The 26456-nt window shown below is 43.3% G+C and overlaps 2 protein-coding genes across 3 annotated transcripts; both read right to left on the minus strand.

The window, feature by feature from the left end:
- Positions 1-10254: 10254 nt before the first annotated feature.
- On the minus strand, positions 10255-15769 carry LOC311491618 (uncharacterized protein). 2 transcript variants are annotated; one of them, XM_084549592.1, is made up of 14 exons: positions 15591-15769; positions 15165-15503; positions 14781-14909; positions 14527-14694; positions 14360-14430; positions 14035-14281; positions 13858-13941; positions 13691-13783; positions 13228-13401; positions 12957-13121; positions 12528-12580; positions 10727-10829; positions 10608-10638; positions 10255-10521 (listed from the first exon to the last, which is right to left on the minus strand). In XM_084549592.1, exons 1-14 carry the CDS (start codon positions 15676-15678, stop codon positions 10464-10466), a joined length of 1803 nt encoding a protein of 600 aa, XP_084405718.1. In that variant the 5' UTR covers positions 15679-15769; the 3' UTR covers positions 10255-10463. The 2 variants fall into 2 exon arrangements, with proteins under 2 accessions (XP_084405718.1, XP_084405717.1); XM_084549591.1 differs by having other exon boundaries at positions 14360-14694.
- A 3846-nt stretch (positions 15770-19615) lies between these two features.
- On the minus strand, positions 19616-25865 carry LOC311491832 (uncharacterized protein; the record flags this gene model as incomplete). The annotated part of the gene is made up of 7 exons (XM_084549871.1): positions 19616-20125; positions 20281-20374; positions 20851-20924; positions 21090-21146; positions 21223-21561; positions 22474-22555; positions 25827-25865. 7 exons carry the CDS (start codon positions 25863-25865, stop codon positions 20028-20030), a joined length of 783 nt encoding a protein of 260 aa, XP_084405997.1. The 3' UTR covers positions 19616-20027.
- Positions 25866-26456: the final 591 nt, after the last annotated feature.

Here is a 26456-nt window from a genome sequence, read left to right on the forward strand (position 1 = left end):
TTCACAAGAGCGCCTCTCCTTGCTCCACAGCTTTTGGGATAAGTTTGATCAAGATGGAGAGTAACTCACTTTAACTAACTCAGACAGAGCTCATCAAAGAAACATGCCGCTGAGGTTTGGTCAGAATCAATTGGGACAGATGGCCTCTGGTCCAAAACCTCTGAGGACAGCAGGCCCATTCGCCCTGTAGCCTTTAGGCATGAGCCACGGTAGCAGAAGCCAGCCGTCACCTTGGGGATGCAGCAGAGCGGAAGTGAACAGACGTGAGTTAACATGAAGAGAAAAGAAGGAACGCATGAATACGAACTGGTAGCTGGCGTTCTTTTTTTTTTTTTTCTTTTTTTCATTGGTCGACTGAGAGCAGTTCCAGCCCCGCCTCCCTTTCTCTTTTGCTTTGTGCCAGTCCAGCACATCTGCTGCACAACTGAAGGAAATGTAAAATGTTCAGGATATCCTGCTGTAATGAAACTCCAGGTTGAATGAAAGAGAGCAGTGTGGGTTGTAGGAGGGGGAGCTCATGTGTAATGCCTGTCAGTGGACGGACACATGACACGGCGATGACGAGACTCAGGGCCACTTAGGAGCACACGAGCAGGTCCCGCTAAATGTGTGTATAGTGTGTGATATGGTGGGGAGTTCAGGGGACTCATATTGGGTGCAGGTGTGCTGTTAGATGGAGGCGGGGTTATAAGATATGAGCGGGGAAAATTAGGGGCTTTGATGAAAACCAAAGACATCTGTGATTATGGCGTGTGTGTTCATGCATGCCTGACACATGCTTGGCTTCAGCAACCTCAGGTGTTCTATCTATCTATCTATCCATCTATCTATATATCTTTCTATCTATGTTCCTGGGAGTAGGATTCTTCATAATCATGCAAATCAGGAGTTCCTCGTCCCAAAAGCAAGTCATATCCGAAGGGTGGAAAAGAGTTGCTGATAAGGTTTCATGAATAAATCACTTAGCATCAGCTCGCTCTCCTCAGAGATGCTAAAAACCTTGATGCTAAAGCGCCATCTCACCCCGGCCAATGAGCCAGATAAGTGATGGAACTTGAAATGATTTCATGTTATATCAAACTCCTACGCTCACGTGCACACTCACCCCTTCACAAGCCCTCCGAGAAGCGCCACTTTCGTTCTCGCAAAGGTATAATTTTCTCTGTAATGCACTGACAGAGCAGCTGACCCAGCGGTAACAAATGCTTCTCTGGATTTAGACCTTGCGCGACTCCGCGTTGTAATGCCGCTGCACAATGCTCTCTTGGCTTTGTGTGCCGAATGCATAAAACGCATGCACACAAGTCTCTATAGAACGCAGATGGCTGACAAATAGGGAATCGTACGAGCCGCAGATAAACAGATGAGAAAAAGACAGAGAAGGAGGCATCTCGCAATAACAAGCGGCGTTTCGTGAGCCTTTTCTCAGTGGCTGTGTTTACCCTCGCTCAGTCCTCCAGGGGTAATTTGGGGAGAGGAAGAGAGACAGAAAGTTAGACAGAGCACAGGGAGACCAAAACTAGCAAATAACTGTCAGGAGGCAGCCTGTCTCCTTCAATACTAGGTGTTTGTGCTGACAAACACACAAAGGCAAGTACACAGCAGCTCGCTGATACATCAGAACATGCACATACCACAGTTTCTCGATCTCTTTCCAGACACTCTCAGAACTGAGGCTGAGCTTTAAAACAGTACATGACCATGAGGATTTGTTTTGGTGCGGTTGTTTAGCGCAGAGCAGTTAACGATGCACCTTCAAACTTAAGCATCAGCGACAATATCTCACTCCCATCCATCTTTCGCCGCTGGCTCGCAGAGCTGGGAACAGACTCGCAGCCTCCAGCAGCCTGTTCTTAACCAACAGGAGGATGAGAAAATACCCAGACCAGGGTCAGTGGTTGGGTCAAGCCTCCGCTGGCAACTCGGTCCTATCTGTGTGTGAGCAGGTCAGGGTGACATAAGGAGGGGGGTAATACCTCGTTTCCACAGAGAGACACCGAGCCCAGGGTCAATATTGACTGTCAACCATCCGTGAGCTTGGCTGGACACTGCTTGACTTTTCAGACTTCAGTTCATTCTAGTTTATCAGGGGCAGCAACAGTCAGGGTGTGTGTGTGTGTGTGTGTGTGTGTGGAAGAAAGCCGGGCTTAACTTTTCGTGCACACACACTCATGCCGGTCTCAGCCTGCCATCTGGAGAAGACAGGCAGGTATGAGGAGGCTTTATGGTGAACTGAGTGGGAGTTGCAGCGGTTTGGGCATAGTGACAGAAAAGGTGACAGAGAGAGGGAGAGAAAGTGAGAGGGAAAAAAGGAAAGAGTGTTGGAACAGGAGGGAAGAAGGAGATGGAGTGAAATATAAAATGGGATCATAACAGCATCCCTCCGGCCTATTATATTTGTTTTATCTGGACACGGTCGGACCCTCTCAGCTGCCCGTTTGTCTTTTAGAGTGCCGTTCAAGTCTGACCTGGCAAAACTCTCACCCACCTTTCCTGCACTTCACAAACACACTCGCGCACACACTCACAACGTTGTGATCCAAATCCCCCCAGAGCTGAAAACTCACACTACAGTGTTGTAGTCAGATTTGACACCTCTGAGATATAGCCCGTAATGCGCTCCTCTCACTGGCACAAAGACAGAAGGAGCAGGTCTGGGCCAATAACAATACTACATGAAAACACTTCAGGCACCACCACAAGCCACCATCACTCAAGGGGAACTATGCTATGGCTATACCGGTATGTAACGGTTCAGGCTGAGGCTTTACTTTAAACACGAACATCGTCTGACAGGGATTCAAAATAAAAACGGACACGCTCGTGGGCATCCGCCACTCTGATCTGTGAGCTTTTCATAAACGTGTTCGGGTCTCGGCCAACGCCGGCAGCTCAGACTAAACAAGCGGTCTGCTTGCAGCCTCATGGGAAGCTGCTCACACTACGAGACAGACCACAGATGAAGCACATAAAGATGGATCAGATAATGGCAGATTTTTATTTTTATTTTTTTGGTGACCAGAAATATCCAGTGTCATGAGATATTCCTCTCATGTCCTCCCACTATTTATGAAAGTTTTCTGAAGAAAAACTGAAAAATACAGAAAATTGAGAATGGGCAGAAAGGAGGGGAGGGTAAGTGGAGGATAGAGGAAGAGGAGTAGCGATCATCCTGGAGAGACTGCTCCTTTGTTCTGTTGCATTAATCTGCTTTTTTCCCGTTCCCCTGCTTGTTCTTTTGATCCACTGTTGGATCATCCCCCTGATGATTCACCAACAGCAAAAGAAATTAAATACATCGGATTGACGACCCTCTCCCCCACCCTCCTTCTCCCCTCTCTTTGCCACCACCACCTCCCTCCCCATCTCCTTCCTCCTCTCTTCTCCCCGAGGCCTCTATTTCTTCAATAGATAAGCAGCGGATTCATTCTTTATCACTTCGCTCTCCATCTCTATCCCTTTTCCCTTCTTTCCCCTCTTCCTCCTTTCTTGTGCGCTGTGTTTAATCCCAGCCTTGCGGTGGATGCATGTCAGAGATGTAATTCTATTGTTCAACATGCTCTTCTGAGCCCCCACCCCAAACTCAGTCACTCCCGGGGCCACATGCATATTCATCAGCTATCAAAAACAAAAGGCACATCGCAGTGTTTGTCATGTACCGCAACTAGTGCTATTCAGTTCGCTCCCTTCTCTGCTGCTTCTGGCGGATTAGTGCATGATAAACATATCGCAGACGCACAAATCCTAAGTACTAACATATAGACATTCACTTAGAGAAAGAGAGTCTGTAGTTTTCACAACATGCCGACGAAAGCTCCTTATGTTACTTTCTCTCGTACTGGGAAGTCTGGGGAGTAGCAGGGAGCACAATCATAGTAAGGGCAATAAACAACAAAAGCAAGGGAAGATCAAGAGGAATGCGGGGGGGGGGAAGGGGGTTGGTTATGCAAAGGGACGTGTAGGGTTCTTTGAGACTGTAGGCCATTCATCGAGCAGCCTTGCACAGTCTGGGCCTGAGTGAGACTCAGTCCTCAGGTCTCGCTACAGTCTTCTGGGTGATGTCCAGGGTGCACCGGCGCACAGCTCCAGGTTCCAGGCTCCAGGGCCAGACAGATGTAAACACGGCCTGACCGCACACAGAGGCGCAGTGCCAGCCTGTCCTCACCTCGCACATAAACAGCCAAGGAGGCCACACTGTGGGCCAGGGGACAGACAGCACTGAACTTGGCTGGAGGGGAAGCGGGGGGGATGGAGCAGTGAGCGGGAAAGAGAGCAAGAGGCAACGATTTTAAGTTTGTTAGAGCGGTTCACATTTGTGGGGAAGAAAAAAAAAATGTTGGCATTAAGGCTCACCTGCCTTAACATTGTATATATTCTATTGTTCTCAATGTTTGCAGTTCCTAATTGCGGTTCATGCCACCAGCGGCGTGTGCATTCGGGTGGATCTGCTTAGATATCTTCTCCAACGCCCTGCCGTGACAGATGCGCCGGGCTCCTCAGCGCCTGTTTGATTTATGCGTCAGGACAAATATGGGTCAAAATGAAACATCCAACACGGTGGCTTCTTCTTGCTTGTTCCTCTTTCTTCTTTTTCATTCCCTTTGCACTTTCTTCTTTTCAAAGCTCGGCACAGCGGGACCGTGTGTCTCTGCTGCACCACAGCCAGGTTGTGTGTGTGTGTGTGTGTGTGTGTGTGTGTACGTTTGTGTGATGAGACGTGACAAGCGCCTTCATCCTCCCCTCAGACACCGCATTCCACAACGCTCCGCCACTCGCTCCGTGTGGCACGCTTTTCATCTTTCCTCTACCCGTTCATTCCTTCTTCTTCTTCCTTTTCTTCTTCTTCCTCTTCTTCTCCTCTTTTCCCTCTTGCTCTTCTTCTCCTCGCTCTCACAGGTGGAAGAAAGGCGAATGCAGGAATGAAAGGGACAAGATTCTAATTAGAGGAGGAGGCTGAGACAAAAGCAGGGGGATAACGAAGGGAAGCAACGATAACACATGTAAAACACAAAGCCTTAATCTTAGAGAGCGTTTGGAGGGATCTCTCATTTCTCTCCCTCTCTACAGTGAGGCGAGGCAGGGGGGTTGTGTGTATGGGAACACGAGGGGATAGGATGTGATTATGAGCACGGAGCTGACAGACAGATAGATTGGCATGTGTGTCTGCGGGTATGTGTGTGTATCCCCACAGGGCCTTCAGCTCCTTCTGTTCATAGAGACCAACTTAAAAAAAAAACACAGCCGTGTAAAAACAAGCAGGCAGTTGTACTTTTAGCATTGTTTACTTATTTGCAGACAAGTGCAACAAAGCGCCAATTTATTTAAGCAGCTACATCTCAATTCAACACCTGTGAAGAAGTTTTACGCACAAGTTAAGTTGCTCTGCTTTATCTATAGTTAGCATGTCAAAGGAGAAGGGAAAATATCAAGCCCATAAACCTGAGTAGATTTTTATTGCCGCCTCTCTGCTTGGCCAAAAGGAACGGCTGGCTGCTTCTCAAACGCTCTCCATCCCTCCCTCCAGTTTTTTCCTTGCCATGCATGTGGATTCTGTCTATTTACTCATTTGTGTCGCCTCTGAGCTCCTCCGACATGCCGCTTGAACCTCCGGGGTCCTCGGGTGATATGATAGAGCTCGGGGACTTTGGTTTCCTTGCCACTGCTGTGAAACTCCATTCAGATGATGAAACTGCGGTGCAGCTGTGTCTGCAGCTCACGGTGGGATGCCGGTGTCTTTGTGGCTCTCTGCGAGGCAGAGGCGAATTCTCACTGATGAAAGAGCCTGCAAATGTGCCTCTTTAGCCGCGGCCCGTACGTCTTCTCGCTGAAAAGCCACTGTGACTGTCATCTGCCTTATGCATGTGTGTGCAGCATGTCGGCGCGTATGTGGCTTTTTGGTCCACGCCGTTCTGTTAGGATCTTCTTTAGCTGCCTCACATTCACACAGATATAAGAGCAGCCTTGTATTTATACTTTGCATTCATTGTTAATGTATTAATGAATTGAATTAATGAATTCATTGTCGCAGGGCTGCAAAAAGTGAAGAAAAAAAAACAACTAAATTACAAATTATATCTGAGCGCTATTGGCAGAAGTGACAATTTTTTTTTTCTGCGCAAATCTTGCCATAAAGTTTGGATCCCGTGAGTCACCGGGAGACCGAAAATAACAGCGCAAGATAACCTGGCAAAGCACATTTCCACAGAGTCTTCCCTGAGGTGATGCAAGACTTTAGACAAATGTCTTGTTTGTTCACCGCTGAATGGCCATCTTTCAAGGGGTGGCATGCCAGCAGAGGCGCGCACACACACACACACACACACACACAAAGATATGCACACGGGAGCAGATCATTTTTCTCCCTCATGAAGTAGGTAGCGAGAATATTACAAACCAAAATCATAACACATTGCCGACGGCCAGAGGTTGGACGAGGAGAGGAGAGGCAGCTGTGTAATTGAATTACTGTCTGACAGACAAGGAGGATAGATAGATAGATAGATAGATAGATAGATAGATAGATAGATAGAAGGAGCATATATGTGCATTTTGTGTGTGTGAGTGAGAGAGTGACAGCAAAGAGCCTTATCCTCCATTAATAACAGCCACTAATCCCCTGATGTGATTACCTCTCCCTCCCTCCTCTCCGACTTTACCCCCTCTCCCTCCATCCTTCCACACTCTTCTTTTCCCATTCAGCAGCGCCAGCCACTTGTCTTCCGTGGCAGAGCTCAGCTGGTCCAATCCCCTGAACAGATCCAAGACTTCCACTGTGTTCAGCTGCCAGGACGATGGAGGTCTTCCAATTTGACGCCTCTCCCTACTAGAACTCGCCTCTGGGCAGGTGTATAAAAAAGCAAAAGTCAGTGGTGTTAGCGGCGAGAAGGAAGCAAATTTAAACAGATTAAGAGCCATGCCTCTGTTCAAAGCACTGACACTTAATGCTGCCTGAATGAGAGGTGACGTGTGATATGAATCGTACAAGATATGGTTCTGGATGTTCAAACGTTTATGGAAATATCTGCGAGCATTAAGGATTATGGGTGTGCAAAGGGAAGCAACAAGCATGTCAGTATAGCTATTCCTGTCCTCAATGACTGGCTGCCAAATGCATTTTTTTTATTTTTTCCAGCATTTGATAAACTCGCTACATCAATATAAAGTCTAGTGTGTTTCTATGGAAACTTAGACCTCCGAGAAGGTTGAATTTTTGCCTCTTAGCTCAAGATCTGCTCAAGAATAACATGCTGTAAATCTATACAGCGTATTCAGTTTGCGCAGAGGCAGCTCCAAAGATGAGGACGTTTGTCAGATCACGTTTTAAATCTTTGTTAGTCACGAGCACGAGTCTGCTGGGTTTCTTCAAACTGTTTTTAAAAGTATTCTGTTCATGGATATTACAAAGTTTTGCCGGAGTTGCATTGTGCATGAGCAGAACATAATGAAAATGAATCCAATATCCTTAAAAATGCTATCTTACTGTACACACACTGGGAGCCAGACATGCAGGAGTATGCAGATATATGTAAAGTTACAGTACACGGGTTGATAGGTCCCTTGAGGAGGCGATAGTGCAGTACAACACTGTACTTGGCGATGTCTCCATGGTAACTGTTATGTCTGACCTTCAACCATGTGTGCTGCCTTCCATCTGGCTCAGGTTGGCTAATCATATCACATCAACACACGCAAATGCACTGTCAGATCACATCAGGAATGAGGAGGTTTTTTAGATCGCTACTTCACCATCCCTTTATTTATTTATTTATTTATTCATTTTTTATTTAATCACGCAAAACTTTTGGTCCCGTTTTGCAAATTACTACCTCGCCTTGTTTCCATTTCCAAGCTGACAGGCGTATTGTAGCTCTAACGAGATGAAAAGTTCCCTTTGAGCTGCTGTAGTTTGCAGGGGGGCTTGGATAAAGACTTGAATCAATTAGCGCGTCTTTCATCAGCAAATAGGCCGTACCCCAGCACTCTGCGTGCTTTCACAGCCTGCATCTGTGCCGCCCTTCTCTTTTTTTTTGTTCCACCTCAACTCCGTGCCCCTTTCATTTCTCTTCTGTTCAATATTCTCATCTGCTCTGTTGTTCTCCAAGTTCATAAGGCGCTCCAGAAGGGCCAACATCTGGCAGCTTCTTAGGCCCAGGGCCGTGCATCCGTTCCGGAGCAACGAGGCCTGGAGATCAGCCCCTCCTGTGGAGCTCAGTCTTTGGTGTGTGTGGTACTGTTTCAGAGTCTCCACTTCCTGAGTGCTGGTGCCTTGATGTGGCCAGAACCATAGTGCATGATTTATTACACTACTAACTCTGTCCCCATTGCTAGTACTGCCATTATTATTATTATAACCATACATTCCCTCCTACGTCCTCAATCTCCCACCTGCAGTTTCACACTGAAACCTTCAGCAGTCACAGCTGACACAGCTCTACCGGGCTTACATGAGGCTTGTTGTGCTCTCCTTTCCTTAATGGTTGTTTGGTCTCAGATGTTTAAAGAGGGCGGCAAGCCATGCTGTGAACGAGGTGACAAAACGGTTGGGGCGATGACACATATTGTGAACTGACTGCAGGTCAGCAAGATCAGCTGTTTCCATTTGAGTCTCGACTCCTCATCCTTCGTCCGCTGACTACCGGCTTGTTGCTCTGTGTGGGTTACTGGCGGCAGCCATGGTCCAAGGAGAATCAATGAGGGTGGGGGTGGGGGTGGAGGTGGCAGGGAGGTAAATTGCTTTTTGGCTGTGTGGCCAATCAAAGGGACCTCATCAAAGTCAGCCAACCAGGGCTCCCCACAACCTTCCTTGCCTCTTTTCTTCTGTTTATATAAGTGCCACACAGTGTAATCAGCAGGAGCTGGAACACAGAGAAATATGGATGAAAGGAGACGAGGAAGAGGAAGTTAGAGATATAGGAAAGCACCAGGTCAGGAACAGACACCGGTGTTTGCATAAGCAGAGCCAGACTGAGGAGGCAGAAGAAAAGCGGAAAAGTGGCCGAGGACAGCAGAAGTGAGCGGATCATAGATGACAAGAAGTCCAGAGAGGAGGGATGTGGTGGCGCTTGTGTTTACAGGCCACTGTCACAGAGTGTACTGTGACTGGAGTTTGTGGCGGGTTACCACAGCAAGCCAATAATCAAGCAATATTTACACAGCGGTAGACAATTAGTCTATTTCTCAGGAAGTGTAACACTTAAGTTTGTGAAGTTAGGAGCAACAAAAATAACAATGCTTCCGTCAGCGGATTTGTTGCAGGACAATTTTTTTTTTTTTTTTCCTGAGGTACAAACAAGCAGAAAGGAAGAGGAAGTCCGTTTTTAAAACATCCATTCATTTACACATCCATTCATACACATACAAACATTGATCCCTGCTGTGTCCTGTGGTCCCCCGCTGAGACACAGACACATGGTTTGGGTATCCCCCCATGATCCCCCATTAGCAGGAGACTCCCGCAGGCAGCTGCCTCAAAGCTCCACAGAGGTATCAGATCTCCTCCTCTCCTTAATTAGGACAATTAAGAGATTTACAGGACAGATGGATGGAAATCCAGCTGGCTGCAGAGTCTGCCCCTGAGGACAACCGTGTTGATGATGAGGTGAGATGTAAGTGAGCGCTGGAGAGAGTAGCATCCACTGACTAGTGGGACTCTGGTGCCCTCTGGTGGTCGTGAGTGTGTACTGGTGAATGGCCAAGAACTACAAGAGGCTTAGAGAGAGATGGAAATTAAATACCTCAGTTATGTTTTCTTTTGTTGTTGAGTCATTTATATCAAGTTCTCAAGCATTAATTTATAAAGTTTGAGTTTGAGGTATTTTTGAATAACGTACCAGACTATTGTGGCATTATGAAAAATGTAAATAAACCTGATATGTGCACCACACTGAAAATGGACATATATATTTTCAACGTCTTCTTGTCTTTGTACTATTTTCAATTAAATCAAAAGTTTAAAATGTATAACCATTTCCTTACTGACAATTTACGCTTCTTTTACATTTTACGCAGCCTCACAACATTTAAGTAAAAGGGGTTGTAATCTCAACTAAAATGTATAAATGATTTATGACTAGTTTCATATTGCATATTTCACTCAGTAAATCTGTTGCGTTAACTTCCTTTGTGATTGTTGAACCAACATTATAAACAATAGTTGAAAAAAAAAAAAAACACAATGGCAAAGCTGTGATATGGCTTTTTTAATTACAAATATCATATACAATTTTAAAAAAATTATAATTTGATGCAGTGTCGATGGTTAGAAAAGAATAACAATGGTTATTTTCTTTCTTTGGTTAGTTCGTTTTAATCAGCTAAACACACAGGTCAAGCTTCAGCTTTAGATTTGTTTTCTCAAAATAAACAAATGTGCAATCTTCTGTTGTAAATTTCCCCAAATTCAAAACCTCCTCTGCAAGTTTTGCACCACTGCCGCCAGCTAAAGTGCAGAGTACCTCAGAGTTTTACAGCTCTTGTAGTGACTCAGAGTTTCTGTACCTTAGCACTCTGTCGGACAGGAATCTGCAGAAAAGAAGTTGTTTTTCAGAGCAGTGGAGGCAACTGAGGTTGAGTGTCTTACAAATATAGAAAGTGCTGCAAACACTCACATGTTCAGGCTGCCCTTTTTCTGTTTTATTCCTGTGAGGAGAGAGAGCGTGCAGTTCAAATGAGGGAAGTACATTTTGCTGGCTTTCTATAAGAAGCAACGCTGCTGAGGTATACTCACGTCGAAGATGCCACGTGGTTACTATGGCAACAGCCAACACCACCAGCACCACTGGTACAATGATGGCAGCTAGGTGACCACTCTGACTCTCCTCAGCACTCACCTGGCAGAGAGGATTCACATCTGGTTAAAGTTCACGTCGAGTGAATGTGTAGACTTAAACTCGTTATCAGTGAACCTTTTAACATTAATGTGAAGTCAGCTGCATTGAGAAAGTCCGTGTAATCCTCGTCATGAGTTAAACAAATATCCCCACGTATTTCTGATTTCCTCAAGGTGTCTGCTTTCTTTACGAGAAGTGTTAAGTGTGTACGACATTTTTACAAAGCGGGGTTCACCATTTTGTCCTCGATGACAGAAATATCTGACACAGTTTTATTGGTGTTTCATTTCAACTGTAATGACATTATTGAATTAATATTTTAGATTTCAGACTTCAGCTCACTGCATTATAACGTCATCAGTCCGTTTCTGTGTGGTTTCCACTGCGCTCCTGTACTCCCTCTCAATCTGAGTGGCTTTACTTGCCTGCCAGTCTGCAGCAGGCCTTACATTCATCATGGCTAAGGTTTAAAATCGTGGATTAAATAAAGTGACCAAGGATTCTGTAGGCTACATCTGCTTTGGCAGGCACTAACATTACTCCTTTATTAGGTCAAATTCCTCCTTAAACCTGTGTTTGCACATGAAATATACAAAACAACATTTGGATGGTTGTTGCTAATTTGACCAGTTGCCACATACACCGACCAGGCATAACATTATGACTACCTAATATAGTGTAGGTCTCCCTTGTGCCTCCAAAACAGTTGTGACTCATCAGAGAATGGGTGGGTGGTACCAAGTAACATCCACACGGTAGTCTGTGGCGGAGTCACGACGAGGGACGAAAAGAGACTGGGCAAACTGATCAAGAGGGCTAGTTCCGTCCTGGGCTGTCCTCTGGACTCAGTGGAGCAGGTGGGGGAGAGGAGGATGTTAGCTAAACTGTCAAAAACCAGGAACAACCCCTCTCATCTCCTGTATCGGGACTTTAGGAAGCTCCTTCAGCCAAAGACTTCTGCACCCACAGCGAAAGAAGGAACGCTTCCGGACGTCTTTTTTTTTTTCCCCTTCAGCAGTCAGACTCTTTAACGTCAGCATTTCTTAGCACAGCTGCTGCTGATATTCACGAATGTCAATATGTATATATTAAGCCTCCTTACCACCTCAAGCCACTATTAGTTGGTTCTTTCAGTTTTTGGTTAGCTACTGAAAACCTGATGCAACATGTAAATATTTTTTTGTACCATAACGTATTTACTTTTATATAGTTTCTTGTGTCTACCTCATTCTATTTTTTGTATCCTTTTGTATCTTGCACTCTAGTTCCCTGCCGCTGTAGCACCCTAATGTCCCCACAGGGATAAATAAAGTCCTACCTTATAAGAATCCTTAAAATGTCTTTTATGTCAAAATAGATGAATATTCCTGTGCTAATTACCTGAAACATGCTGCCTGTATATTATATATATATTTCTCATTCAAACTTAACACCCTTATAATTAAATCAAGCTCAATCATATGTCCTTTCACTGCCTTTTTTTGGAGGGGGGACACTTCCCGTTCCATGATACAGCTGTGATGTCACATGAGTTATGCCATATGACTGCGGTCATGTACTTTCACAGCATGGTCTCAGCACCAGTCGCCTTGTAGAATGCTTTTGTTTTCTTGTCTCACTTTACCTGGTGTCCTAATAAACCTGAATTCACGCTACATATAGATGGTTGATTAAAGAAGATCCAAATTGGATACTTACCGCAGCATGAGTATCCGCTGATATGGTGGCAGAGAGATTGTTCCATTGATGACCTGTCAAGTTCAACCAAAGGCAGCCAGGAGGAAATTTTGAAAGTGTTGCTTTTCAAAAAAAAAAAAACTGCTACACATGCAGAAATAACACATCTAGGAAAATAACAGAGCTAGGAAGAAATTGGCCTTCCGGTTGTTTGAGGAACTGTGAGTGGGTTTTAATAGAATTGTGATTCATTTATATTTTGGAGTCTAGAGTATGAATAAGGGTGTGAATGAGGCCCACTAGTTCTGTTGTCAGTAAAACCAAGAAGGAAACAACAGGCCAATTTGCTATTGAGCCATGTTGGAAACATTAACGTAAAGACCTCTTCTGTCATTTGGTGAACTACATCAACCTACAATCAAGACGGCATGAATAATATAAAAACAACACCTGTGTATTCGATGGTGATATTGAGGACATTGCTGGCTTTACTGGTGCCCAGTCTGTTCTTGGCAAACATGCGGATGTTGTATGTAGAAGGGTTTATCTCTATTACTGTGGCCTCTGTCTGGTTAGGGTCGAAGTCTACAACGGTTTTCGTGTTATCCCATGAGGCTGTGGAGAAAAAAAAAATGAATAGAAATTTCATAAAATGCCACATAATGCTATAAGGATTAACAGTAAGTTTAGATTTAGGCAGTCGACTGAAGCTTTCTCTTACCTTTTGCTTCTTTGTACTCCAGGTAATAGCCAGTGATGGGGCTGTTGCCTTCAGACCCAGGAGTCCAAAAAAGGGAAATAAAATGGTCTTTCACCTCTTTCAGCTCAACTACTGGGGGATCCGGGGACCCCGAGGCGTACAGAGTGAAGACATCTGGGTACAGAGTGAAGACATCTAGCAAAGGAAAACCGAAATTTAGCTTTTATACAATTCATCCATGTCAAACACAAACACACAAAACACACTTGGAGTTATAAATATTGGAAAACCATGTGATCTAATTATGATTAGATATCAATTAAAAACAAAGTGATGGGTACTCTATCCGTTGGCAGAATTATTTTAGAAAGCTGTTTGTGATTTCCAGAATCATTGTCATCATAAATTCTGCGGTTTGGGCAAAATCTTCCATTAAAAGAGTTTAATTTTCAATTCAGGACTTCATATAAACCACAAGAATCACCTGGCATGACACTCGCTGTGATTTGCTCCGAGGCTGTGGTCAAAGGGACAGGCTCTGTCTGATCTGTAGAAGTGTTGGGAACTTGGGACGAAGCTAAAACAGATCATAATTCATTTATTTATTATTTAGTTCATGAAAATGAGTTTCACCAGCCCAATAACACATACCTGTAGAGGAGCTAGTGTTTTCTATCCACACTGTCGCAGCAGTGGAAGAAGACGCAGTCGTGGCTGCTGTTGTTGTTGCGTGAACTTGAAACACAGCAAGGAGTCCAGTCAAAATAATAATAATAATAAAAAAAAATTAGGTCATATTTTTAAATCCTCTCACATTTCCCGACGTACCCTCATCCAGAGTGGAGCAGAGAGGTGCGGTCGAGGCAGGTCCTATTCCTGCATTTGTCTTGGCCTGTATGAGCACGCCGTACTTGGTGGAAGGCTTCAGGTTGCTCAGGATGATACTCTCCACTTCACGTGTCGGCGCCATACTCAGGCGATGCCACTGTTTAAACTGCTGGCCTGCGGTGTCGTACTCTCTGTAGCTGATGCTGTAACTCCGCAGAACGCCGTTTCTGAGATCAGCCCTCGGAGGCTAGTCAGGAGGAGACAGACACTCTGAAGTGCATCCGGTCACAAAGCTGTTTAAAATGTGTTTTTAAACAAAGTTTACCTTCCACGTAACTCGGATACTGTTGGAACTGAGGGCCTCCAGGTGCATATCCAAAGGAGGACCCTCTGGTGCTGCAGGCAAAACAAATTTCATCAAAAATGTTAATTTCTCTTTAGCTCTCCGTCGTCCTTGTTGTATCTTAATAAATAAACAACGCCTCAATATACCTGCTTCTTTTGTGGTGACTGTCATGACGTTGCTGGATTCGCTGACCCCCACACTGTTGACAGCAAATATGCGGAGACTGTAGGTCTTGGATGGACGCAAATCCACCAAAGTCACCTGAGTCAGTTCAGGATTGGACACTTCGGTTCTTACCGCAGTATCCCAGGACGCTGTGCAACAGGGAGGCTTAGGTAAGATCCAAACTGCATGCTAAAATACATTTCAGAGAATGGTGACTAGCTTTTTATGTGCTCACCCTCTTTGCTTTTTAGATCAATCAAGTACGTTGTGATGGGTCTGCCGCCATTAAACGTAGGAGTCCAGCGAACCGTCACTGTTCTTTCCTTCACCTCTCTCGACTCCACCTTCACGGGATTTGGCCGTGCTAAAAAAAAAAAAAAAAAAACCCAAAATGAATCAGAAATCATAAGCTATTTATCGTTTAAGTTGTCTGAAGATTCTCAGTCATCCAGGTGATGGCATATCCAAAGAGCAAAGACATAAAACAAGAACAAGGTTTGTTTCGGGTAATTAAATCTTTTAAGATAATGTGAGAATTGTCAGACTTGACTTTTTTGGGTGGGATTTGTCCTGAATACTGATAAAAGAACAGGTTGTATTTCTTCTTTGTTGGTCTCACCTGCATTTACTGTGAGAGTCACATGATATTTGAGATCATTAAACCAGCCTGGGATATCCACACGACAGCCGTACGTCCCCGAGTCGCCCTCCTCAACATGCCTGATGGTCAGTGACACATCACCCTGGCCAAGATTACCCATGAGCCGGTAGCGTTCAGACTGTCTGCTGGTCACTACTGTCCCGTCTGTCCTGATCACCTCATTCGCACAGCCACTGTTGGGTATGGTCCCTCGGCCCCAACATATAGAAAGCCTACCGTAGTGCTGAGCATCATACGAGCATGGTAAACTCACATCTGTTCCCACTGTGGTTATTATGGATACTGCAGACGCACAACCTGAAAAGGCAATGAGAGATTTTTGAGAAGAGTCATTCATTAATCAACATGAGACGAAAAAGCAAATCATCTGCATGACTGTCTTACCCAGGAGGAGATAAAGGAGAAGAATGCAACACAAAGGGTGTCTGCTGCCCAAAGGAATCATTCTGCATCTGTGCTCTTGTCTCCGCATCAGTGCAAAGAGTTCACCTGCTGAACAACACTAAATCGACCACAGTGTGGTTTCAAGATTTGAAATCTTTCCAAATCACATGACGCTGTCCTTGATATGCTCACACAAACAACTTCTGCAGGCAGAAGAGGAATGCAGAAAGGAGCTGTTTCCCTTTCTGTGGTTTTGGTTCCTTCTAGCAGAAATGGCACACTGTTTCATTTTGATGATTAGACAGACGCAGAATCAAGGTTATCAGCATGCTAACTGCAATAATGTTGTTTGTTTTCAGTACCTGTAGTGATGGCTGGGATTGAAAAAATGTGGAGTCTTCACCCCTGGGTGTGGGAAACTAACTGAGTAGCTCTGGATCCACATAAACTACTGTACTGAAATAATTTGTCCCACCAAAAAATAATTTAAATAACTAAACAAACAACTTAGCAATTATCATTCCTAACTCCTATCATCAGCAGGTGAGTACAAATGCAACATGGTTTTAGACATACAGTACATTGCAACTTTGTTTTCCTCAAACTGTTCTCAAATACACCACTGACGAGAGCACAAAGTCTGGTTTACTCAAGGGCCTTGGACTTTTGTGTGTTTCTTAGACTGCTGAGTAAACATTTGGGTCTGCTGGAAGTTTAGTAACCCAGCAAAAACTTCCTCTTTGATTCCTCTAAAATCACTCCACATGACACATGAGGTCGGTGTCACTTTCTACTTCAGTGTTTTCGAATATAAAGATGTGGATATTGTTGAAAGCTGTCAGGCACATGATTCTTTCTTTCTTTTCTTTTTCTTTTTTTGTTCTACGTGACATATGTTACTAATATAGGGGTATTTAAATACTATCACCCCTTCATCCCTGCTGAGTTTCGCTCCACATGAAACCTAAATCCAGGATTTCTGCAATAGTTAAACTTGTTAGTTTCGTTTATACATAAACGCTCTGTACACACCTCTATACAGCAACAAAGAAGAAATTTACATACTGGGGAAACAATGCAGAAACAAGCAGACTTGTAACAATTCAGAATGTTTTCTCACATAGTTTTGTTATGAGCGTCTCCTCACTATTTCAGAAAACAGTGCCTCCACTCCCGTTTTCTCACTTCTTTCCTATACTTGCCAGACTATTTCAGAGAATAAATGCACAGCCAACACTTTATGTGATCAATATTCACATAGAAGCAGGAACTGGAACAGGGAAAGAATTCAGCTTCCTTTAAATGAAATTGAGTGAAATTCTGTGTAATGGTTTGGTTAGAGTCAATACTTCAACACATGCTCAAAATTAAAAACAGTGCAATCAAGCTTGTTACATACTCCGCAGGAAGCGAGAATTTTTTTCTCGCGTTCAAGGCTGTGATAACAACAAAAAAGTTTGTTTTGGCCATGAAATTTGTACTTCACGAGAAACTCTCCCACCGCAGTATATGTCACACACGCTGAGCATTGTGGGAGATGCGGGAGACGGACAACGAGAGGCACTTTTCCTATTATTTTCGGATGTCGTTTTGACGACCGTGACCGCTGCATCACGCCGTTCATTCAGCGTGCACCCACACACCGTTTGCCGATCTCTACCCAGGAGAGATTAGTGGCCACACTGCGAATATTAGCATCGGGGAGCACAATGAGTGGCGGCTACTATTTCCACCTGTCCGCATTGACCACACCCAGCACAATTTCTGACCAATCACAGAATAGTTGCTGGACACAACACGAGAAAAAAGTTCTGCACGGTTGATGTGTCAAGAACAAGCTGCAAGAACTCCCAAACGAGGGCTGCGAGAAAAAAAAAAAAAAAAAAGGTTAGCGCCACATGAAACCTAAATCCTGAGACTTGTTAGTTTCATTTATATAAAAGTTCTGTACACTTGGGTATAAACACACGTCTATACAGCAACGAAGAAGAAATTTACATACAAGGGAAACAATGCAAAAACAAGTAGACTTGTAACAATTCAGAATGTTTTCTCACATAGTTTTGTTATGAGCGTTTCCTCACTGTTTCAGAAAACAGTGCCTCCACTCCTGTTTTCTCACATCTTTCCTATACTTGCCAGACTATTCCAGAGAATAAATGCACAGCCAACACTTTATGTGATCAAAATTCATAGAAACAGGAACTGATAAAATTAAACTTTCTTTCAATGAATAGGAGTGAAATTCTGTGTAATGGTTTGGTGCAATCAAGCTTTTTACATACTCCGCAAGAGGCAAGAAATTTGTTCTCGCTCCCAGGGCTGTGAGAACAAGAAAAAAGTTCAATTTGGCCAAGTAATTTATACTTCACGAGAAACTCTGGTGCCGATCTCCAGGTAAGTCCTCATAGGTTCCTCCCACTGCAGTATAGGTCACACACGCTAAGCACTGTGGGAGATGCGGGAGACAGACAACGAGAGGTACAGTGAACTCAGTGGTATTTTAATAGGCCTACTGTATGTACATTCATATTAAAAGTCCAGCAGGTGGCATCTTTGTCCACCAACAAACCACAAACAAGATGTCTTCAGTCTCTTTGATTCAGTTGTACATTTAAAAGAGAAAGTAAACATAAAGAGGGAATTAATTAACCTGCAGGAAACATATGACACAGTTTCCCCTTTCATTGGAAACTGAGACGACAGGGAGGTGGAGGAGAGGTATTTTGCAATCTGTTACTTGGTTAAAATACTGCAATAATTAAGTAATGCCAGAGTTCAAATATCTCTCTCAACAGATGCACTGAATGTTGGTACTGAATGTGAAATTCACTACAAAATGGGAACTAGTTACTAGAACAGAAGAAGGATGGCCCAGCTGACTTTAACTGTTCAATATTCAACATATGTTTGATGTGCACAATCAATCTGAAGGCACAAACTGCAATTCATGTCATACGGAAAATAAAACCCGAGAATCACAAAGAAGAAAATTGCTGCCATCCCACCAACGTTTCCAGCTCATAGGAGCGCTTTGATGTTTTCTCCAGTGTTTCTTATTGAGGCTGGGTCAGTTACAGACTAGGCATCCTGTGACGAAGGTCAGATGTGCCCACAAGTGCAGCATATGTCATAAACATACAGTACCGAAATATAATAACTTACAGTTACACGTGTATCGTCTCCAGTACACGCTCATATATTTAATATGTGCAATACAAACTGGACATAAACCTTTGAACTTTATCACGGTTACAGTTCAAATGCTGTGCGACACCGGGTCACCGACAACATTTCGCAATGTCGATGTTGTCAACATCTAATTTCCACTTGAAATATCTATGTTCAATTTGAATTATGAAATGTATAGAACGTGTTATGTTTTATGTCTGAAACATGAACACTGACCCCCCCCCCCCAAAAAAAAAGGTAATCTGTTGACCAACACTGAACCGGACCACAGCATGGTGTCAGCCTCTCAGCATAGAAAGACAAGTCTGAACATTTTTTATTTTTTTCCCAAGTAAACATATAAATAATGGTCAGAGAAATCCACAACATAAATAGACACAGGTTTACCAGAAATTATGAACGATAACGTCCACATGCGGAGTACAAATTCTGGTTTATTTTGGCCATGAACAGCTGTAAATTTCTTAGACTGCTGAGTAAACATCACTGTGTGTTGGATGTTTAGTAACCAAGCCAAGAACTTCCTCTTTGCTTTGCTAACACCCAGAAATATGTGGTTTAGCAGTTGCAACAAACCACATTGCGCTCATTTAAATACTAACACGTAAATACTTAGATTTTCTAAATGAAAGACTGTGTCCTATTCTGAAAAACAGGAGCAGAAGTAATGCCTTATACTGGAAAAACCACACCGCGTGATGCAGGGCAATAGAAATATCAAATATCTCTGACCTCACCTTTAATTTATGTGGACAGAAAATATGTGCAAAGTGTGTATTCTTTCAGGTTGTTCTTTATTGAGCATAGTTTTTCGGTATACAATGTATCTCCCACACTGTCATACCCTCACTTCACATCCTATCTTTAAATACCAACCTACTTTTCCTGAGTATTTTACTAATAGTCGTAATAATAATAATAATAATAATAATAAAATCTGGTAAATCCAGTAGGTGGCATTGTGTCCACAAGTATGAAGCATCCACGAGGTTTTCATTGCACACACAGAGAGGCAAATTAATTAATCTGCAGGCTATTTTGGCATCTTCTAAAACACGTTTTTAGAGCCATCTGAGAACAGCGAGACACCGTAAGCGGCTTTGCCGGGGAAATGGGTCATCTTGTTCTCTTACTGATAAGAGTTCAAACAGTCGAGCAATTTCTGAGAAGATGGAGAGATTCGACACATGACAGGCAGTCACTTCTGCAGTCAGAAGTTCCTCAAATGTGTGGACTCCCTCGTTCTCAATAATGTCGACCCTCATTAAGGCATTGGGGGATTTCATAAATATTCTCAGCAGTCGGGGTGTTGGCGTGAGTCCTCCTCGACACAAACGTCCTGCCTGGTTTGAAAGAAATGCAAACAATAAATGATATTCTCAGACACAAGAAGGAAGACCCACTCTGTGACTTCCGCCGTTCAATAGACGCCCACTTTTAATGTAAAATTAATCTGGATGGCAGATGAGTCACAAAATATAATCCATTCCATACTCACGGAAAATAAAGACGAGGATTATGATTACGAGAAAGAACAGAATAGCCGTCATCCTGCTAACGTTCTCCACTCTCAGGAAGGCTTTGAAATTACCCTGCAATGAAAATTGAACCATGAAGGACTGGGTCAAGTCTTAGTTTTAAATATGTACATTATTATGATGATTTAAAAACAGTAAGGTTCATGGTGCCCCCCATTTCTCACCTTCAGCTTTAAACCTCAAAAATAATGCAGTTGGATTTAACCATTGTGAATAAATTAAGATATGACGTTTGTCATTTTTATGTCTCTGATCACGCTGATCACTTTGAATTCATCACATTTTACCACATCATTCTCAAGACAAGAAAAAATCCAGATTTAAAAAATGATAAATAAAGTGTAAATATTGGTTATAAAGAAATTAAAAGACTGCAACAGAGTTGTGAGTTCATGGCACTTTTTCCCTTATTTTTATACGCGCAAACAGAGTTATGGTGTTTAATGACCTGTATGAATTTTTATCTTGTGAATAGGTTTTTTAAAAAATATATATTTACATCATCATTTGTTAATCAAATAGTACCGTACCTCAGATGTTACACTTTGAATAATTTCCAATGTTGTCTCATCAGCTTCCACAGGTGCAGATGTTAACAGCGTTTCTGTAAGGAGGTAAAAATCTGTCAGTTGCCTTCCATCATAATAATCTAAAATTGTAATCATGTTAAAAAATTAACATTTGCCTGAAGGCTGTTTGAAGCTTTGCAAAATCATTAGATCCTCATCATCTCCTTCATTTATTTACTTATTTATAGGTGACTGCTTACCTTCTACCCAATCAGCTGAGCGTGTACTATTCCGAGTAACCTGTTGTTCCACGGGAGCTGGCAAAACCAAAATAGTTCAATTAGCTCAACTGAAAAACATCACAGACTCTGTTGATAATGTTTTGAGCATTACCTTCCTCCATAATAAGCTGTATGTTGACTTTTTTGTCATTGAACCACCCGGGAATCTCAACCCTACAGCCGTACACGCCAGCATCACTCCTCTGAGCGTTCATGATCGTCAGGGACAATTCTCCAGTTGCCACTTGGCCCAGCAGCTGGTACCTGGAGGACAGCTTGGAAGACACATGCCCATCCGGGAAGGAGAGGATTGTGTTGGAGCATTTGGACACGGGCACCTTCCCTTTTCCCCAACAGAAATGTAGGTCATCCTGAGGTTGTTTGTCATAACTACAAGGCAAAGTGACATCGCGCCCAACGTAGCCGATGACTTTGGAGGTGCCTGAAGACACTGTGAAGGAACAGCGATAATTCTGATCAAACATCGTAATTCTGATGTGAAGCCCACAACTGCACCCACGGTCCTCCACACACACATACCCCTCCACTAAGAAACAAAAAAAGCACAAAATATTGACTTACCACGGATCAGGACCGAAAGAACAAAATAAGAAAGACCACGCATGTGTGTAGGCTATTGTACAACAATGTCCTGAAGCGAGGATATAATGAATTTCTCCCCCTCCACTCGCACACTGCAGGGCAGATGACATCACGTTGAGGGTTTTACTTCCTTTTTTTAAAATCAGGAAGGAAATCAGAACTTGTCTACTTTTGGATCTCAGTTATTATGATGTGTGATGAGGCCACAGGGAAAATAAACTGTTGTAATAAACTACATCTGAGTTTATTATTGCCCATGTGAACATCTGCTCTCATATGTAACAAGACAACTATAAATGTTTCTGAAACACAGAAAAACATGGTATAGTCCTTTTGTGTGTTCATTAAGGGAAGTTATAAATGCCACAGCAAGATGACACACACTTACACAGGAAATCTGATGGTTGAGTGTCACAGCTGACCCTTTTTCAAGAAACCTGCTTTTCTCATTTATTTACAGCTTGTTAGTTCTGTGTGAGCACAATAAATGACGTGACTGTGGAGATATGAACTCCTGAATTCTTCTCTTCGCTCATTGTCATTGAGGATTTAGTACCTGTGGGTGTGCGTGTGTGCACGTGTATGCGAATATGTACGATAACTTTGCACGTTTAAAGCTCACAGGTAGCACGTGACCAGCACTAATGAAACTGAAGTGTCAGCGTGTGTGTGTGTGTGTGTGTGTGTGTGTGTGTGTGTGACGACCGCAGTCCAAGAAAAATATTTTGTCTTTGTCAGTCTTTATCTGGCCCTCGCTCACCTCTGACAGGCCCGTCTCCACCTCCACTTGTCAACACTGTCAGCCACCACTGAGCTGCCCGAGTGCTCCAGAACCCCCCGTCCTCCTCTCATAATGCCCTGCGTTTAGTCATTTCTCAAGGCCGCGAAGTCCTTCCCAGATTTCCTGCGAATATCAACAAACGCACTGAAACCGAAACTTTCCAATAGACAAAATTGTGAACTGAAACAGCAAATACACTTCAAAGGAAACAAAACTGCAACTGAAATAAGTTTTCTTTTGACGAAACGAGGAAACATTGTTAATATCAAGCATTTGGCTGCATTTGGTGTTGTATGTTATCTACATGTTATGACTACAGCCTTATTGACCTCTTTATGGTTGTGTTTAGGCTATTTGCTGAGGCTAGATAAAAGCCTTGATGTGCTTTAATAGAGAAAATGTTCAGCGTCATCAGACAGAACAACCAAAGTTACTTTATTCATTGAATCTAGCACAGGCTCTGCAGAGTGCTTTGTAAGCCCACCATCCACCCCAATAACCTCCTGCTGTCTGTGGAGGGAGTTCATCATCAACCTAAGTAATTTCTAGGAGACAGGGATGGATAGAAAGCAGTTTACGTATGTTTAATAAGTCAAAAGAGTTTATTAAACCAATTTTCTTGTTTTAAATATTAGAAATTAAACCCTTTCCAAGATGCCATCTCTAACTGGGACTGTAACACCAATGCTCTAAAACCCTAACCCTAAACCCTAACCCTTACCCTAACCCTTACCCTAACCCTAGTTACTTGCGCAAACATTTCTCTTCTAGAAGAGGAGCTTTGTTTACCTTGACCGCATGTCACGGTTTAGTTTGGAGCCATTGTCAATCTGCTGCAGAGATAAAGGTTTAGAAATGGCATTCAAAGCAGAAAAGCTGGTCTGAGGCCAAAGAGCCAGCAGTAACAAATCCATGGCTGGGGGGGCTTTTGCTGATGTCTGATAAAACCAGAGGCAAACAGAAAAGAAGAAGTGACACCGGAGAGGTCAGAGTCTGTGTAATTTATAGAAGTCCTATAGGAGGTTGGCAGTTGCAGTAGTCTGCTCCATTTCTTGAAAGTTGAACTGAAGCACAGAAAGGCCGGTTTTTGGGTTTGCGCACTGCTGCATACGCTAACAGAATACATACATCAACTTCATTCTTTGTCAATTTGAGCTTTCCTAAAGCGATCCATCACAGCGGTCAGATGAGAAAATGCATCGATTTGCAATATTGCTGATGCCTGAGGAGCCACTGTCACCTTAAGAACAAACATGCTGATCTGTCAAACAGCCTCTTGGTCCCTGAGATGACCTCCGCAATCTGAAAGTGTCAGAAAAAATATCTGCTGCAAGCAATACAGGATGCCCACGTGATGTTTGTGCTGCTAACGTGTATACATCCACTAGAAGGTCATTGACGCAGGAATCTCATTGATAGAAAAGAACAAACTGTATAAGAGAAAGTTCACAACCACAAAAACATAAGATCCTGTAAAAGTCAACTTCCAGTCTGACATTATTTATTCATGTATTCAACATTTCAATGCCCTGGTGAAGACCTCGTGGTCACAGTGCTGAACAAATATTTTGGCTTGACAGTTTTTATGGCTGTCCTTTAATGACAGCTTGTTTTTGCCTTCACTTGTCAACGCTATCAGTAAGATAGGGTAAAAGGATCACCGCTCCACCACTTATAGCATTGCGAGGGAAAAAAGTGAAAGCATCTCTCAGTGGCTCTGGTAAATATATATATGAGAGAAAGTAGGTGATGTTGTTACAAAGCCACATACTGAAGAGATCAGGTCGGATGGATGGGTCAGTAAAACGTTGGATTTTATTTTAGATCGCAAAGACAAATGTAAAAAATTTGTTGATCTTGATGTATACCTCTTTCACAATGTAAAAACAGGTCTACTGTCACCAATCAACCACTTGTGTTTAGTCAATAGTACAATACAATAGTACATAATCTCAAATTAAGTAATCTCTTACTTAAGAGGACCCTTCCCAAACTGTTTATATGAAAATGTGAATTGTAATACAGCTGACCTGCTGCAAGGCAGGACTCGCATTAACCTGTTTTATGAATCCATCTTTAAACCCAACAAAATCTCTTTAAATCCTTGATTTTAATATTAAATACTGTGACAGTTTCCTCAGCCATGAATGATACACAAGTCTTTCCAAAGCTTCACTGACCAATTTCTATGGATTTACAGGAGAATTACATGAGCATAACTAGTGTTTAGATGGAATGTAGTGTAGATTGGGTTTCTTTGTCTGTTGCTTATTCCTGCCAGTGTTTCATTTCCTCCATGAGAACATATTCTGATCTGTGAGTCTGAGTGTGTGTGTGTGTGTGTATGTGTGTGTGGGTGTGTGTGGGTGTGTGTGACATATGACGGATTCATGGCTGCTGCCGGCAAATGTGGACATCGGCCCTTTCCCCACTTCTTACTTCCCACCCTCGTCCCTCCCGGGAGCGCGTCTCAATGTTCCACTCCTCTCTCCTATTAATACCCCACCGGGGAGTCCAGAGCTCCTAGTGACTTTGGGAGCGGAAACGCCTCCTAGCACTCTTGGAAGACGTAGGCCGGGGCGAGAGAGAGAGGAAAAGAAAGAGGGACGGAGAAGATTAAGGCGTGTAAGGAAAGAATGCCAGTCCGACTGTATGAAATAGGATTGGAACAAGGTGGAAGTGAAAGAAAGTGAAGCTTAAATAAGAATGAGAAGAAGCAAGGATGGAGAAGTTAGCACTGGTCATGTTGTGGGGGTTTAAACCAGACAGAAATACACCTTACACTCACCACAACAGTTGCATGTCATCGTTTCAGGAAAATAAATCGCATTAACGCTGACATCATTTAAAGGACCACTGTGTGAATTTAGCGGCATCTAGTGGTGCGTTTGCAGACTGCAACCAACTGAATCAACGTCCCTTTCCAAGATTTCCTGCGGCATAAAAATGCACTAGTCTAGTCAGTATTTAGGATGCCTATTCTGAACTGCTGCCGAAACCGTGCCGCAAAAATGGCAGGATCTGTGGAAGAAGACCCTCTCCCTATGCAGATTTGAACGGCTCATTATAAAGCAAGAACAATAATTCCAGGCAATTATACACTAATGCACACATAATTATGAATATCCAAATCTGCCGTATCCTACAAACTGGACCTTCAACAGAGAGTAGACTTTGAACATTCCGTCTTTTTTTTTCCTCCCACAACCAGTGCGTTGGGATGCTGCCATGAGCCCCGTCCCGTCACTGTTACTCATTGCAGAATCATTATGGGAGATCCAGTTGTAACAGTTTGTTCCCACAAACAATCTTTTAAAGGGTCACTGACTTACCATTTGATAGTCATCTGTGCGGTGCACTTTGTAGCGCATAATGACCGAAAAAAAATGCATGAAAAGGTAGGATGTTGAGATAGGATGTTGAGATAATGCGTCCACGCCCAGACATCACGAGGAAGAGAGGCACTGTGGCAATGTGGAGACACATAACCAAGGGAATTCTCACGAGTTCACTCTCCTTCGCCACAATCGGAAGGGAAAAATGTGCAAACATAAACATACCCTTAAAGGAAAGATGATTAGGGATGTACAGAAGAGAAGACGCTCTCCTGACCCGAGGCTGATCCAGAGCCAACTGTTTCTCTCCGCTGGGAAAAAAGTCCCCGTTTCATTTCTCACATGGCCCGGCCACCCCTGCTACTAACACAGCGCAGAGAGATGCTGAGAAAACCATACGAGGACATAAGCAGGGGACCAGTATGGGAAAGATTATCCTGAGCACCAGTCCCCTAATAGTAGGGATGTGAAATAATTATTTACTGCTGGAGTATTCAGTGTGGGATAGCTGAGCCGACAGAACCATGTTTTTCTGGGGGCATCTTTTGCGCGCAAACGCACATAATCAAGAGCGAAAAATGAAGCAAGTGCAGGTCAAAGGTTTCAGTCCTCTTGTTGGCTTAATGC

This window comes from Chelon labrosus, assembly GCF_963514085.1.
Source record: "Chelon labrosus genome assembly, chromosome: 8".
NCBI classification, from domain to species: domain Eukaryota; kingdom Metazoa; phylum Chordata; class Actinopteri; order Mugiliformes; family Mugilidae; genus Chelon; species Chelon labrosus.

Coding starts and splice junctions, on each gene's coding strand:
- LOC311491618 (XM_084549591.1), bottom strand. CDS start 15,678: ATGCGGAGACAAGAGCACAGATGCAGAATGATTCCTTTGGGCAGCAGA. Junction 12,581..12,956: donor TATCACCATCGAATACACAG/GTGTTGTTTTTA, acceptor TGAACTTGACAG/GTCATCAATGGAACAATCTC. Junction 10,830..12,527: donor CAGCGGATACTCATGCTGCG/GTAAGTATCCAA, acceptor CCTCTCTGCCAG/GTGAGTGCTGAGGAGAGTCA.